The following is a 17,035-nucleotide window of genomic DNA, read 5'->3' on the forward strand; positions in this document are numbered from 1 at the left end:
CACTACTACTACTGCTGCTGCTGCCGCTGCTCTCGTTGTCGCCAACCTCGTTGTTCGCCCCCGACGACTCCTTCTCCTCCCCCCTGTCCTTGTTACGACTATTCCTCTCCACCTCGCCCGACGAGCTCTCCTCCTTCCGCGACTTCCTCTGACAATCCTTCCCGCTCTTCCCGCCACTGTACTTCGACGAAGTGCCGGACGAGTCTCGAGACTCTCTGCTCTCGCGATTGCTGCTCCCGACCTCTTTCCTCGGCCTCGACCGGGAACTTTCCAAGGATGACGATCCAAGCGACGATGCGGCCGAGGAGGAGGAAGATGATGATGATGATGATGCGGTGGTGATCGAAACGGAGGACGAGGAAGAGGAAGAGGTGGATGAAGCGGACGTCGACGACAACGTCGTGATGATCGTCGTCATCGTCGTCGTCGTCGTTGTCGTCCTCGTCGTCGTCGTCGTCGTCGCGGTGATGCTGGTGGTCGAGGTGGTGGTCGAGGTTGTCGTTGTCGTCATCGTCGCGTTCGTCGTTGTTGAAGACGATAAGACCGCGGTGCAGGCGGTGGAAGTCTGATACTGGCCACCACCGCCGCCGCCACCGCCACCACCACCGTTACTCGACGCGGTGATGGAGGCGGTGGAGGTTGTCGCGATTGCTGCGGTCGTCGACGAGGTGGACGCCGTGCTGGCCGATCCTCCCCTCGCGGTGGACACCGCTCCGTGGATACCGCTGCTGCTTACGCTACTACCGTTCCCGCTAACGATACTACTAGCTAAACTGCCACCACTATTGCCGCTACTACTATTACTATTGTTGTTGGCTGCGGTGGCCGCCGTTCCGATCGGTACTGGAACCGGTGGTAATTCGGGGCTGACAGTCTTGATCGAGGTGCCGGGGGTGACAGGTGTGGTCGGAGTCGGGTGTTGCACGCAGTTGTGCTGCACGCCTGTCCGCGGATCCGAGGCCGCCTTCGAGGGCACGGCGTTGGTGAAGGTTAGACTCGAGGAGGGGGTGGTGGTGGTCGAGGTGATGACGATCTGGCTGGTGGCAGACGCGGACGTTGACAATTGTACCGGCGGATGACTAGGAAACGGATACTGCAAACAGACTTTGCCGGTGCAGCCAGCGGCGACGGCGGCGGCAGCGGCGGCAGCGGCGGCGGCGGCGGCGGTGGTGGTGGTGGTGGTGGTGTTGCCGCCGCCGATCATGGAACCGACGCCGATCACGCCTGTGAACTCTCTCGGCTCGTATTTCTCGCTGAAGTTCTCCAAACGCTTCGAGTCCTCGTCGAACACGCTCCTCTTTGCGAGAACCGATTTCACTATGTCGCTTGGCTGCACCTCGTGCAGATCCAAGTCGAGCAACTTGTGGCGAAACCTGAATCTCTCGGAGGCGGTCGCGTCCAGCTTGGCCAGGGCGTCGCCACCCGCGGCGCTCAACGCCCTCGACCCGGACCATTTCTCGTACTTCTCGTCGAGGGAGCGTATCCTTTCCTCGAGGCTGGGCGATTGGGGCGCCGTCTCGCTGTCGGAGCTGGTCGGGCTGGGGCTCGGGTGGCGAGGCGGCGGGGAGGCAGGTGGTTGGGGGGCCGTTCGAGGGCTCGGCGCCGTGGACAGGTTGGCGGCGCAGGGAGGACTGGTCATCTTGGCGAGGCTCGAGTTGCTCGATCGGCCCCCGCTGTTTCCACCGTTGTTGTTGCTATTCACGTTACCGCTGTTGTTGTTGCTGTTGTTGTTGTTGTTGTTGTTCAACATTTGAGCGGCGAACCTCGGCAAAGGCAACGACAAAGGGCCATCGTGGCTCCTCTCCCGAAACCGCCTCGGCTCGCTAGGCACCAAGTTCTCCGGCCTCTCGTCAACCAATGGCGTTCCTGGCCTCGACCCGTCGTGATGCTCGTGATGCCTTCGATCGAGATTATCAGTCTTAATACGAGTTTCGATGATACGCGCGGAAAAAAGTTAGAAGGGGAAATATATACCTGTTGGCAACGTCGCGACGCCGCTTGCAAGGTCCGGGCCCTCCTCTACCCTCGCAACTGCCCCTCCTCGTGCTGTGATGTATCACTACTTTGCCGTCGCTGACTCGCCGTATGTCCATCCCCTTCCTGCTGGAATGCGAGGTGACCAACAGCGAGGCGATCTCGGGCTCGTCGTCCTCGCAGAGTATCGCCGTCGACGTGGCCCCGTCGAGCTTGGCGCGCTTCTTCGGCGCGAAACCGACCTCGTCCCCGCTGCTGTGACACTCCTCCAGCTGCTCCAACAGGTGCACCCTCTCCTTCTGCAGGTGCCTGATGTCGGGGGGCGGCAGGAGCGGGGGCGGCGGCGCCGGTGGGTCGACGCTTGTCACGACGCTCTGCACGGCGTGGCGGCGCGACGGGGGCGGGCAGTCGTCGTCGTTCAACTTGCCGTCGCCGAGCACGCTACTCTGGTAGTCGTCGTGGCTTGCCCCGCTCCCCTGGCTGAACTCGTCGTAGCTTCGGAACCGTCGGGGCGCCGGCTCGCTGTAGTCGCCGTCGTAGTACGTGTCCTGGTACGAGCGCCTGCTGCTGCGCGACATGGCGGTCGGATGGGCAGGGCTCGCGCCCGGCGTGCTTCCGCCTCCTGACGCGCGGGAGTAACTCGCCGTTCTCGACCTCGGGGGCGTCTCGTAGCGGGTGAACCGGCTACTCGAGTTCGACACCGCCACCCCGGAGTCGAAACTGCTGCGCTCCCGCCTGGAAGGAATCCTTCAAATAACGGATGTGTACTATGTTTCGTGTTTCTCTTTGCTGCTCCTCTGAGATCGACGGCTATATCCTATTGTACCATAGTAGTGACATGTCGAGGGGGAGGGAAGGGGGGGGGGAGGCGAGCTTTCTCTCTAACCCTTTCGCTACTACCGGCGAATATAGTAACTCTTCTATAAAATATTCCATTGAGTCGCTTTGCGTAAGATAAGGCCGTTGAGGTAGTACTACGAGCGACTATAATCGCTAATTTCATAAGATAAGGCCATTGAGGTACTATGGATGACTATTTAATTGCTCTCCATAGAGATGCTACCGAGATACTGTTGAAGGCAACTATAGTCACTCTCCATAAGATGTCACTGAAATACTACAGACGATTATATAGTCTCCATAAAATACCACTGAGGTGACTATAATCGCTCTCCATAAAAGTACCATTGAGATACTATACTCACTCTCCGTAAGATGCCACTGAGGTACTATTGAAGGCAATTGTAATCGTTCTCCATAAAATGTCACTGAGATAATACGAGCGATTATAGTCGCTTTCCACAAAATACCATCAAGATACTATGAATGACTATAGTCGCTCTTCATAAGATGAGGCCATTGAGCGACTACAATAACTCTGCATAAGATGTCACTGAAGTACTGCGAACGACTATAGTCTCCATAAGATGTCACTGAGATACTATCGGCGACTACAAGCGCTCTCCATAAGATGTCACTGAGATACTACCGGCGACTACAAGCGCTCTCCATAAGATGTCACTGAGATACTATCGGCGACTACAAGCGCTCTCCATAAGATGTCACTGAGATACTACCGGTGACTATAGTCGCTCTCCATAAGACGAGGCCATTGAAATGCTCTGCACAAGATGCCATTAAGATACTATAATCGGTCTGCATAAGATGCCGCGTATCGTATGATATGATTCTCTAGAAGTAGGAGTATCTTTCTTTAGAAACGTAGCATCAATATTTCGTTTTTAACGTCATTTTTTTTTTTTTTTTTCAATAAACATCGTCGAAGGAACTTGGATCGCAGCGAGGCGTAAGCGCGGTCGCTGACGATCTTTCTCGTGCATATTTTTGGTGCCCTGACGGAGAGAAGTCGCCCGTAGCGAAAGGGTTAAAATAATCGCGACGATGAGAAGAATTGTTGTGAGATTGTTTGCCACACGTTTTAGAAGAATTGTCATTTCGTTGAAAACGAAAAAAACGTGTATACGTGTCTTGTTTTTCTCGCGACTCGATAACGTTAATCCGTAAAGTGCATCTCGTCCTTGGAAAAATTTTGCCTGCATACTTCTACTAAAATTCTTCACGTATTATAATAATAATAACAATAATAATAATAATAATAATAATAATTCAAAAATTCTTCTTCGAAAACATGTTTATGTAGAAAGAGAAGGAAGAAAGAGAGAGAAATGCAAATGAACGAGATAAATAAAGAGTAACCAACTTGCTAAAAAAAAAAAGTAAAATATCACCGTCTTATCGATCGAGTTATTAATTTGTTTGGAAAACTGTGAAAAGGGGATCAGGGTGGATTGGACGGGGTGGGCGTAAGTTTCATTGAAATTATACGTACGAGACATCGAAGGTCGTCGCCGGGGAAGGCCTCGTGTCCCAAGGTCTTTCACCGGCGATGCCTTGCCGCTCGAGGTGTTCGTAAAACGTTTCCTGACACTCTCTGGAGGCGAAATCGACCTGAAGCCGACGGCCACGAAGAGCGGTGCCCCTCATCTCCTTCACGGCGGCTTGCGCGCAGCTGATCTGCTCGAAGAAGACCAAAGCGTGCCCTCGTTCACGATCCACGACCACCTGATTTATCGGTCCAAACTGATGGAACTGCATGTTCAGGTACTTTTCCGACATACAATCTGAAATAACGCGTGCTGATTTTACATCGAGGAATTATCATCGGTGGAAATTTTGCAAGAAATGTTTTTTTTTTTTTTTTCCCCCCCTTTTTCTTTTAACGTATTTGGCAAACGATATTCTATTCGCGTTATTTTTCGTTAAATATTTATTTACGATTAATTTTTAGACTCTCGATACCGACTGTAGGTAAATGATATTTGATCGTAAGAATAGAATTTCGAGCGATCGAGAGAATAACGAACGTGCATCTTTTTCTGGAGTATGGCACATCTTCGTTTCATGCTCCAAAAGATTTTTAATTGTCGACAATTTTTCTCAATCACAAAAAATATATTATGAATTCGGATGGTTGAATGGCATATAAGGGGATATAATAATAAATACGCGAAGTTCTCGAGAGAGAGAGAGAGAGAGAGAGAGAGAGAAAAATCGATATACGGCACTTTACGATAATTACCTCCGATACCGTCAACCCATACACAGGACGTGGGCATCGACTTTCCAAATCCGAGTTTTATTCGATTCGCACCCAGGTGTTCGCCGTCCATCGATCGCATAGCTTTGACGACACTACCGATGTCGGAGTATTGGCAGAAGGCATAGCTCGATACCGCGCCTTGTTTCTTAATATCTATTTCCTGCAACATTCGTACAACGTGATTCGACTATTTGCCAAAGTGAAATTCTCGCTAGAGTTTTTTAATTAAAAAAAAAAAAAATTCTTAATTCATTATTGAATATATATATATATATAATGTATAATAAAAAAATGACGTTCGGATATCGTACGTTATGTTAAAATATTAATGTAATTTATAATTAGTTGTAACCAGTAGTAGGGAGAATTGAATCATTTATGACGGGTGACGTATCCGAGCAGACGACACGTGGTCGTTTTAAACGGCCAGAAACATATTACTCGGAAAAAATATTAACATAACGATTGGAATTTAAAAGGCTCTTTCTCGGCCGTTTCACGTCCGGTTCAAATGCTAATATCCGCTTTGATCGAATAACATGCGTCATAAACTTAGACATCGAATCTGATTCGAAAATTCTCCGCTAATAAAATAAATCATCCATCAAACGTATCGATATTATTAGCAAATCGTGTCAGAAAAGTCTCTTTCTATATATCGCTATCCGTCTTTCCAGACATTCGTATTTCGTTTCTTTTTTTTTTTTCTTGTTAAAAAAATTAAAAGATCGTCGAAAAACAAATTTCATTTTTGAATCTTTCGATGATAGAAAAAAAAGGGCACATTTTATGTTTATTTTACTCGTTCACTCGACTGCTCTCAGAGTATTTGATAGTTTGACATTTTCACGGTGAAAAGATTAAAATTGGATGCGATAGAAATCGAGCTATCGCCGCCATTTTCGAAAAAAAGGGCGCGCTGACTTACTATTATCTCGCCAAAAGGCTCGAAATGCTTCCTAAGCTCGGACGCGGTGACGTCCTTCTCAAGGTTGCCGATGAACAGGGTCCTGGTCGCCTTTGGATGATACTCGTCGACCTCGGCCTCGTAAGGCCTGAACTCGTTGTCCTCGACATCGTAACCCTGATAAGGGGCAACCTCGATCTTGCACCCGAAGAACAATTTGTCGTGGGACACCTCGAGCGCCTTCTCCACGTCCTCGGGCTTCTTGAAACAGACCAAGGCGTAACGATCCCCCGCTGCCCCCACCACCTTCACCCACGTCACTTTCCCGTGCTTTTTGTACTCGTGGAACAGGCCGTCCTTCAGGGATGTGTCGCTGCTGCGTGCCGGCAAATTACGCACGCAAATAGCGAGCGGCCTGCGGTCCTCGGTGACGGCCGCATTTCCGCCCCGATGGGGCGAGCTGCCGGGCGACGTGCTTGCCCCGGAAGTGCTCGCGGCGGAACTGCCGCTCCGGCTGCTGCTGCTGCTCCCTGAACGGCTACTGCCGCTCGGCGAGCTGCTTCCGCTTCGCGATTTTCTGCGCTGTTTTTTGTGCTGTCGTAGCGCACCGCTGCTACCGCTGCCGCCGCCACCTCCACCGCCGCCTAGTGGAACAACACGACGAATGTAATCTACACACGTATATTATATCGTCGTTATTATTCCTCCTCTCTAGTGGTCCGCCTCCTCGGCTGTTCTTATTAATACTACTGCTATTGCTAAGCTACTACTGATCGTATGTTATTACATATATTAATCGTATAATTAAAGCCACGCGTTCATACTCCACCACGTGCGCGTATCATTTTCGATCGCGTTTTTCTCATGCACGAGCGAACTATTTCGCGTACGAGTTACTTAACGAGTCGGTTCCCGCGCGAAAACCAAGAACTGCCAAGCGGTGGTATTCGAATAATCGATAAACTCGGTCGGTAAATACGCCGCTCGATGGATAAGTGGAAAATGATTGGACGAACGAGATGATCACGTGTCGAGGCGCACGTGTCGGAAGGATTCTTCCTGTACGGAAGAAGCGTGGCGAGAAAGTGTCGGGAAAGAAGAAGAAAGAAATCATTTTGCGCGACGCAAAAGCGAGAAACTGGAAGAAGCAAGGATACGTTGATATAATGGGCCGGCTGGCAATTACCTTGCTCGTCCTGATAGGCATCGTTGTTGGCAGGCGAGGGTGGCGGCGGTGCGTTCCCGTACCTCGAGGTGGTCGACTCGTACGCCGACCAAGAGGACGGCGGCAATCCACCGCGATGACGATCTAAGTGGGGCGGGGGCGGCGGCCCGGAGGCGTACGGGCCGGTTCTCGAGTAGAGCCGATCCCTCGCCCTGCTCGATGTCACGTGGTAAGAGCTCGCAGGAGGTGGACGGCCGCGGGGTATGTAGCCGCCAGGATCACCGGGAGAAGGATCCGCCGGATGGCCGCCGACGACGATGCCACCGCCGCCGCCGCCGACACCGCCGACACCACCCCCGGACCCGACCCCTCGGCCGGTTCGCTCGCTCGTGTAGAAACTGCCGTGCGAGCCGCGTGACTCGAAGCCCTCGCTCCCCCTCTCCCTCTCCCGCTCCCTCTCCCTCTCCCTGTCTCGATCCCTGTCCCGCTCCCGATCCCTCTCCCTCTCTCGCTCCCTCTCTCGCTCCCTCTCTCCTCTCTCGTTAACTCCGCCACCGCCACCGCCACCGCCGCCACCGCCACCGCCGCCGCCGCCGCCGCCGCCACCGCCTCCGATTCCGCTTCCAACGCCGCCGCCTCCATTTGCGGATCCTCCGCCGCCGCCGCCGCCGCCACCGCCACCGCCGCTGCCACCGCCGCCGCCGCCGCCGACTCCGCTTCCAACGCTCCCGCTGACGATCCCGGAACTACCGCCGCCGCCGCTTCCGACTCCGCTAACTCCACCTCCGCTAACCCCGCCGGATCCGTGATCCTCCGAACTTCTGCAACATCGAACGTGTCGCGTTATTATTAATCTTTGTCATGGTGTCGTGTCGTGATATCGTCGGCACTGAAAAAAATTCTTCCATTAATTATGGAATGGAATGGAATGGAAGTTGTACGGTACCGCGGTAACGAACAACGGATTCAAAGTTTCGATCGGTAATGAAGTATCGATCCGGTAAAATTGCGATGTAATAATTAGGATACGAATAAAAAGTGTTTTGCGTTTTTCAAATCACCAAGAGTAAACTCGTTCTAACCGTGCCATAAAACGGAGACCGAAACTTAAGCTTTTTCTAGATTTGTTGACGTTTGCTATATCGTCTGACGTTTCACCGGTGAAGCGAATATTATTTCATGAAGTTCTCGTTTCAAATTTAAGGATTGAATCTCTATTCAAATGAAATACTTTCTAATAAATATACCCTCGTTAATTCGTCAAATATGACCTTTTTCTATTCTCTATGGATCGGATAGTGAATATACACGTGTAATTGAATATTATACTTCATAATCTTTTGTATCGTCTTCGTTTCATCATCAAGTATTATGATTCCACGTTTCCTTTGTGCATTTCTAACGAATCGTGACTTTTTAATTAAAAATGGGACAAAAATATTTCGTTATTGTACTTTATTCATCGTATTTCAATAAATTTATCATTATTTACCGACAGAGACTCGAGTGAAACGTATTATAGGAACAATTTTATGAATTCATATAAAAATTCACCAAAAAGTTAAAAACGATTTGTAGCAGTTTCAGAAAGCTCTATGTGAAAAACTCGCAAATATTCTTATATCTTATTTATCGTGTATTAGTAAATTTATCATTTACCGACAGAGATCCGAATGAAACGTACTATATACTATAGGAACAATTTAGTAATATTTCGCAAATTCATACGAAAGTGAAAAATTCATTGAAAAATTTAGAAACGATGTTTCAAGAAAAACTCGCAAGTATTTTTATATCTTATCCATCATAAATTAATATATTAGTAAATTTATCATTTACCGACGGAGAACCGAATGAAACGTATCATATATCATAGGAACAATTTAATAACATTCCACGCGAAAGTTCATCGAAGAAATTAGAAACGACCTATACCATCTATACCATTTCGAGAACTTCCTGAAAAACTAACATTTCCCGAGGCTTTAAATCTACCACTATTCTTCCTACATCTTTATCGGCCCCGGTCATATTCATTGGGATCAAAGTTCAAAAACGTGGCTCGTTATCACGGTGACTACGTTGAAGTTCGCCCGTGTATTTTACCGTTCGTGGCCGGATGCGTGTATGTGTGTGTGCACATGCACATAAACGGGCCATTGTATGGCGTTCGAGACACGTTTAACGACATGCACGAAGTGTAATCGTGGCGAAGAATCAGCGGCCTTTCTCCCAACGCCTCCTCACGTTCATTCCGTTACCATACGGTCACCGGTGCGCTTATCTCCCACCTTCGCGAGAAACTTCGACCTGAATCTCGAAAGGCTGCATTACGCGTGGTCGTTTCTCGTTTCTCGTTTCTCCAACGATCTTGTTTTGCTCGCGACTACGAGAGGAACCAGGACGTTGCCATGCGAGCCTCTATCGATGTACAGTGAAATTTTCCGTTAACCGACAGCCGACACCCTTTTTCTTTTCCTCCTCTCTTTCCTTCTTTTTTTTCATTACTCTTTTCCCTTTTTTACCGAAATCATTCGATCGAATATGAGAGCCTTTTTTCGGCTATGAGATACTTCTTTATGCTGTAAACGAAATTCAAATGGATTCCACCGAGTTATTTTCACATGAGAATAATGAATACCAAAATTACGATTCGTTTGTTTTACAAATGTTGCGCTTTATATTTTCCGTCGTAAATGTGAGAAGATATATCTTCTTTACCATATGTAGGCAATCTGAGTTCAATTTTTTCCAAAACAAAGAATTTAGATAAATTATATTATAAATTTTCGTAAGTATTTCAGAATTTATTTAAAACAAGATTTTTTTCCAAAACAGTAAAAAATTAGATTTGAAAATAAAAATCCAAATTGTCCACAAAAAAAGTCTAGTTACCTACTGAGGGTTAAAATACATTTGTGTATTTTAATAATAAGTATCCATGTAAATAATAATTATAATAAAAAGCATTATTTTACATGATAAAAATGTTTGCATTTCTATATTTTGTATCAGATTGTATCTAAGATTAATCCATTTATAATGTTATATGTATATGTATAATTTTTATTCAATCGATGTTTATAAAACTGTCATTGCGATACCAACGATATGCAATCAATTCATTATAATAGAAATCATTCACGAAAATACACTTAATGTACGACAAACCAAACTGGCCTACTTTGAATAATCTAATCTAAATATCACAAAATTTTTTACAAAATCAACGTGACGATACTAAAGTGAAATTGTAAAATCGAAATCATAATCTGATAAAATAAATGTCAAAAAAAAATTTTCAAAATTAAAATATATCGAGCTAAAATTATTTTATCAATGTCTTTATCTTTTCATAACTTTTATAAGTTTTTCTCTTTCTTGTGATGTAAAATAATTCAAAATTTCATAGATTAAAACTACTATAACGATATTCCTCGATAAATCATTAATTTTTAATTGAAAATTTTCATAACATTAAAATTAATAAGACCTTGAAATTAACAAGGAAAAACTGCAAAAAAAATGAAACAAAATTTTTTTATCCTTGATTAATAATGCTGATTCAATCATATTTAAATTCAGAATCGAAATGGTGATAATTAATACAACCAGCCTACATATCCAGACTCAACGTGAATTGCGTAAAAATTTCAAGAAGTCGATCAAAGTGAATTTAAAAAAAAAAAATGCCACAATCTGCGCATCTGTTTTAACAAAAACAACAATTTTCTAATAGCTATTTACGAAGACTAAAGATAAGATAAATTAACAATAATTAATTAATTGTCATATAATTTCACTTATCTAAATGGCAAATTTTTATTAGCACGTAATAAAACTTAAATTCAATGTATGTATGTACGTAACATTTAATACTACTCGTGCTAAAATGATCAAATTTTGTATTTATCTAACTTGTATTAACAAACAAATAATTTTTTTACAAAATCTATGTCTATTATATTATATTATATTATCACGTAAAATTATAATATATTAATTATTTATTATGAATTATTTTTTATATTGTCATGAGAATTTTGTTTAAATTTTGTGATTTTTTTATTCGTTTTATTGTAAAGCAAAAAATACACTAAATATGTTGATGGCATTTTCGAGATCGACAGAAAAATTGGCACGATAAGTCTTCGTTTAAGTGTTTGAGAAACGCAACGTATTGTTTAATTTGCGAACACGAGAATAAAAAAAACATGGAAGGAAAAAATATGTGATTAGTCCAGAAAAACATCTACGAGCAAGCACAAATCATCGTATGAAGGACAGAACGATATACGGTATCAAATTCGTCGATGTGGATTGCGCAGGGAAAACACGCGTCTTCGAAAAAGTTCATTTTTGCGAACGAATTATATCGGTTTATCGATTCGACCTCTTTATTTAAGAGTTCGTGCTCGAACAGTTTTGGATTAAAAAAAAAAAGAGACAGAGAGAAAAGAAGGCAAGTCTTGCATCATCATTAAGTTATTACGATTAACACCCATGCCAAACGTGATAACGTTACTGGTATCGATTTGAACGAACCTTATCGTAGATAAAAAGCGTGAAGAAATTTGTACACGGTAATTTTCGTTTGTAGAGACGCTATTAAGTGTCTATATGCTTAATATAAAACTAATAGATAACTTCTTGTGAAACGTACAATAAATCAATTATTAATTTATACGTTATTTGCTTTTTTCTTTGTCAACTTCATATGTCAAGATTTTTGTACATCAATTTATTCATGGAAAATTAAACACGACTCAGTTTTGTTGTGATTAACGACGCGTTAGATTTCTTAGAATCTCTAGTGTTTAAGTTTTGTTACAAAATAGAAATTGCACGTGTTGTGTATGGCTGCCGATAAGTTATTTTCAGGGTCATATTAATGTGTTTGTGTATGTACATTGATAATGGAAGACAGCTCTCCTTCGATAGCTATTTTATAATGATTACTATTGAATTTATAAATCATCAAATGTATGATTTAATGACATATATCTGATTTACAAAAACAAAATATGATATTGGAAATAACATCATATTCAGTGGCTTAATTGATGAAATTTTAAATCTATATAACGATTGTCTCATTAAAAATGAACTAAAAAGAAATTATATTTATTATACTCATATGTCTATCCATATGAATGACTCATATGCAAATCGTAAACTTTGTTATCAATTTGTAGACCTTAAACAATGAGGTCATAGTCAAGCAACATTACAAATACCTTTATTTATTCGATAATTGCCACAATAAATCGTCTAATTAAACATCTATTTCATAAACAAAGGAAAGTACTATCATTTCATATGTGTGATTCATTATAACTTTTTTCTTTTAAATATTTATCTTAAAATGATATTGTCAAAAAATTATATATATGTCATATTTTATTCATTAAGAATGTCAATTTATTGAATATTTTTACATACATGTATTTATTCAAGTTTCTATATTATTATAATAAATTTTAAATATAATTTTCTTTAAAATAAATAAATTTAAAAAAAAATAAACAGAAACTTTTTCTATAGTAACGTTTCAAATATGTCAATATAATCATATAATAGATAACATTTTAATAAAATATAAATTTTTATTTTCAAAACTATTTACTCTGAACCAGTGCTTTGAAGCATCGGGTTCAGAGTCTTCCTATTACGTTACTGAAAGACAAAGCAGTCTCCCCTCCGTCTCGGTTCACAGCCGTTCGCGTACTGATGCGCGCGCACAGTTCCTCGGACGTGGCAACATCGCAACCGACACGTCGTCACGGTCACCTGACTTTTCGTAGAAACGCGACGCTATCGTGTGCGCGGATAAGGTATGCAATGAATGCTGGTAGAACACATTTTGCCTATATTTTGAGAACTTCCATTAAAGAGAATACGAAGATTCGATAGAAAATGCAACTAGAAATATAATAAAAAGTTTTACATCTTTTTTTACGGACAAGCAATGAGGAAAATACATAATGAGACCTCTTTCTTGCAATTGGTGTACGTAACAAGGTGATTCTTCGAGAGCTTGAACGCGTACGGAGACCGGAATAGCTGGGACACGTCGTATATATCACGTGGCCTGGTAAAACAAGTGCGTGGCAAAAACGTTTTGACGAGTGGTACGATCGTGAATATGGATTACGATCGAAACGCGTCAATGTGCTAGCGAACAATAATACGATAACTGGACTCCATCGATCGATTATCGGTTGGTTTATTTCCACGAACATGATATTTCATGACGCGCGACTGTGCCTCGTGACGACCGATATCGGTTTATAATTGTATTATACGTTACATTGTACGGCGTTCTCGCTGAGAAACATGAATACTATTCTGAAAAATAAGCAGAAAATACGGCTTCTATTGCTATTATACCGAAGCGTTAATTAGGTTACGGCTATGGACATCGATAAATTACTCTTTTCTTGTCAGAAAATTATTCGAGCGAATTTATTGCGTAATTCAAAGATGAATATAGAATGTACACGTATTATGCGTATACGGAAATACGTTTCAAGTATCCTACTGATTTCTAAAACTCATTAATAAACAAATAATTCGAACTTGAAGATAAACTTTATCGAGTATTCCTTTTTTTTTTAAGCGTCGTGCCCACAACAACTTGTTTCAATTTTGTTTGAAACTATTCAGAACGCGTATGAGGGTGGAATATTTTATTGAATTAATAATGATGTCTGATTTATTCCGCTTTGTGATACGAGGGAACATTGGTAAGCACGTTTTTTATTAGAAAATGCACGAATTCAGGAAATTAAACTTCTTACTGGCTATAGACATGTATTAACAGCACTTATCTATTTTAATAAGCATATTTCATAAATTTTATTCAAAACTTTCAAAACTGAAGCGTTAATTATTAATTAAACTTTTATTAAAAATATTATTTCATAGTTTAAAATTATTTTTAGTTGACTTAAAATTGAATTATCATCATAGATAAAAAAAATTTGAAAATGAATAAGTTTAAATATGTTTAATTTTTTAATTTTTGAATTGTAGGATTTTTTAAACATATTATTCAAGTTAAGATGAATATATAAAAAAGTACTATGAAATATAACGTGATATGTCAACCTTGACCATAACATTGTAAGAGGTTAAGGTTCAGACGACAATGTATATCTGTATAGAATCATAATTATTTTTGTTATCATATACATTTTTTAAATGTATCTAAAAACGATGAAAAATAAATTATTGCGGTAATTATATATTTAATATCTTAAAATATTAATATTTTAAGTTTATATATATATATATATATATATATATATGTATGTATCAAAATAATTTCTACTTAATATCTTATTACATTACATTGCATGTTTTCATGCATATAGTATGTAATATATTACATACATGTGTATATATGAATGATATATTCATACTGATAAATGAACATGGCAATAACGCATAAATCCAACAATAGTAACCAGCTGCAAAATGAAGGGATGCCGTGTGAGATTAGAATAAACAGAGAGAAAGAGAGAATTGTAATGTATATACTAATGCAGATTGTACGTGAATTTTGTTAGGAAAAAGAGATAATGGAACAGCCGTTCGTCCGTAACAACATTGAAATGTCGTTTTACCTGCTTCCTGTGACGTGCAATTCAATTAATTCTTGCGACGTGACTCATCACAAAAATCAACATTTATACGTGTCACTTTAGGGACCAAAATATTCAACTGTTTTAACTTTGAAAATTTTACAATTCATTGTAGAAAAGCAAACTTAAACTTTTAGATATAAAATATGCAAGTGAGGAACACAATAGAATACAATCCAAATTAATAATTATGCTGATTTAGACATTCCATAACATACTAGAGTTCCTTAAAAAAAAGGAACGAGGATAATAAATTTAATTTCTTATAATTAAATATTTTATTTTTCTCAAATATTATCTAATGAGAATTTTTTTCAAATTTTCAATAATATATGCGTAAAGCATAAATGAAACTTACCCGTGCGAGGGAAACCTGTGCTGAAGATGCTGTGGTTCGTAGTATTGTGTGGTAAGGGCTCGTTCGTCCAAGGTATGTTCAGTCGCGTGGGCCTTCGCTGCGGACTTGATATCCATGAACGCCACCGTCGCGGAGGCACCCCCGGTGCTGCCTGAGGAACCGCTGCCCCCGCCACTACCACCGTTGCCAGAATTGGAACCGGAACCACCCTCATTACCTTCTCCGAGGGAACCACCGGAACCTCCATCCACGGGGCATTCTTCGCCCCGCGGCAGCAACTTGACGCTCTGCACGCGTCCATATCTGTAAACATTCAATGTGATATTATTCATATTTATTCAATGGAATTCATTTTGTTTTTAAAACTTATGATAAATAAATTAAGGAAAAATTATGGCCAAAAATTCGAATAATAATCTCTACTATCATTTTAACAACTTATTAAATTTTAGAAAAATGTTTACTAATGAAAATTATTAATATTAAACTATTATATACTAATAAACTATATATTATATATTATATATATAAAAACATCAGTAACATTTAGGTTTATTAGATTATTCATGAAGAAAAAAAGGAGCATGTATACATAAATTCACTATCGTTTGATATCTATTGCGAAAATGGGAAATAATGTTAAGAAAAAAAAAAAATGTAATAAGAATAGCAAAATAAAAAAATTTTCAATCGAATGAAAATCTTCATCAATGTTTCATCATTCGGATCACACAAAGAGCGCATAACTTGACGCTATGTTAGAATCAATGAAAGGCAAAAAACATAAGGAAACCGAATTCACAATTTTCAATGAATTCTGAATTTCCTTCGATAATTCACGATATTTATACATTAAAATTCAATATAATTTATTTTATAATAATAAAGTTGTCATTAATTTCTCAGAACTTTTGAGATCGAATTATTTCTTTTATTAATTATTTATATCATAGCAGATAAGAATTTCAGAAAATAATATAATATATATTTTATATTTTGATTGATCGTAATTTTGTAGGCTTAAAAAAAAAAAATTTTGTTTTGTTTTCATCTTATAAAGAATAGAGATATTGAATTTCGTTGAAATTAAAGAAAACAAAGAACCAAAGTTGTTTCTGGCACACCCTATGTACAGAAAAGCTCGGCAAGAGTAGAAACGGACTTACTAGGTGAGGTAGGGTAACAGATCGAGAGTGGGGAACCGAGCATCTTGATAGGTCGATCAAGAGAAGAATATTACGCGCAAGCGCAAAGACTCCAACGGTTTCGGAGTATCTCGGGGAGTTGTTCGTTTAATCTCGCGTGAGTCGCACGTATTTCCTTGTGCGTTCTTCTGAAGAAAGCCTTTGTTTCTTCTCCCGGATCATACACGTAGCTTTTAATACTCATATCAACGGAAAATGCATATCACAATAATCCGTTGTTTGTTCTTCACGTTCACAGGCGTCAGTAATAACGCGAGAGAGGAAATGCGCGAGAATTGAACGGCACAATTTGGATACCATACTTCATTTGGATTAACTACGCACAATATTTAAACCGTTATGAAATCGAGGAACGGTGAACATTTTTTAAAATGGAAATATCAAAAATTCATTATTTATAATACTCGAGCATTTTTTATATCGTGATATGTCGGTTCATTCCCAATGGGGCGTGGTCACTCTTCCATATGCGTGTGATTTGATTGCAAGAAAAGAGCACGCGAATCTTTTATATAATGAGTTTTGATCTTCCTAATTGTCTTGAATATTTCGAGAATTCATTCAACGAATTGAAATATGCAAGATTATGTGCAATAAAAAAAGTTGCTTTCTTTCAGAATTTGTTCTAAAAATGTCGATCGATTAATTAATTTTAGAAA

General features: G+C 41.0%; 1 protein-coding gene and 1 long non-coding RNA gene across 2 annotated transcripts in view; one reads left to right on the plus strand and one right to left on the minus strand.

The window, feature by feature from the left end:
• Window positions 1–17,035, minus strand: part of LOC100865533 (uncharacterized) — an 80,979-nt gene that overhangs the window by 11,085 nt on the left and 52,859 nt on the right. Inside the window, 7 exon segments of the mRNA XM_086908260.1 lie at window positions 7–1,898; window positions 1,975–2,721; window positions 4,325–4,616; window positions 5,075–5,255; window positions 6,024–6,673; window positions 7,189–7,988; window positions 15,172–15,474. Coding sequence (XP_086764386.1) covers window positions 7–1,898; window positions 1,975–2,721; window positions 4,325–4,616; window positions 5,075–5,255; window positions 6,024–6,673; window positions 7,189–7,988; window positions 15,172–15,474 — 4,865 coding nt within the window.
• LOC147657604 (uncharacterized) lies at window positions 12,963–14,414 on the plus strand. The gene is made up of 3 exons (XR_015292113.1): window positions 12,963–13,387; window positions 13,787–13,913; window positions 14,203–14,414. It is a non-coding gene; the product is annotated as an uncharacterized LOC147657604 (long non-coding RNA).

This window comes from Apis florea, unplaced genomic scaffold (genome assembly GCF_048593485.1).
Source record: "Apis florea isolate Af1SG1 unplaced genomic scaffold, ASM4859348v1 contig_3068_pilon, whole genome shotgun sequence".
NCBI classification, from domain to species: Eukaryota; Metazoa; Arthropoda; class Insecta; order Hymenoptera; family Apidae; genus Apis; species Apis florea.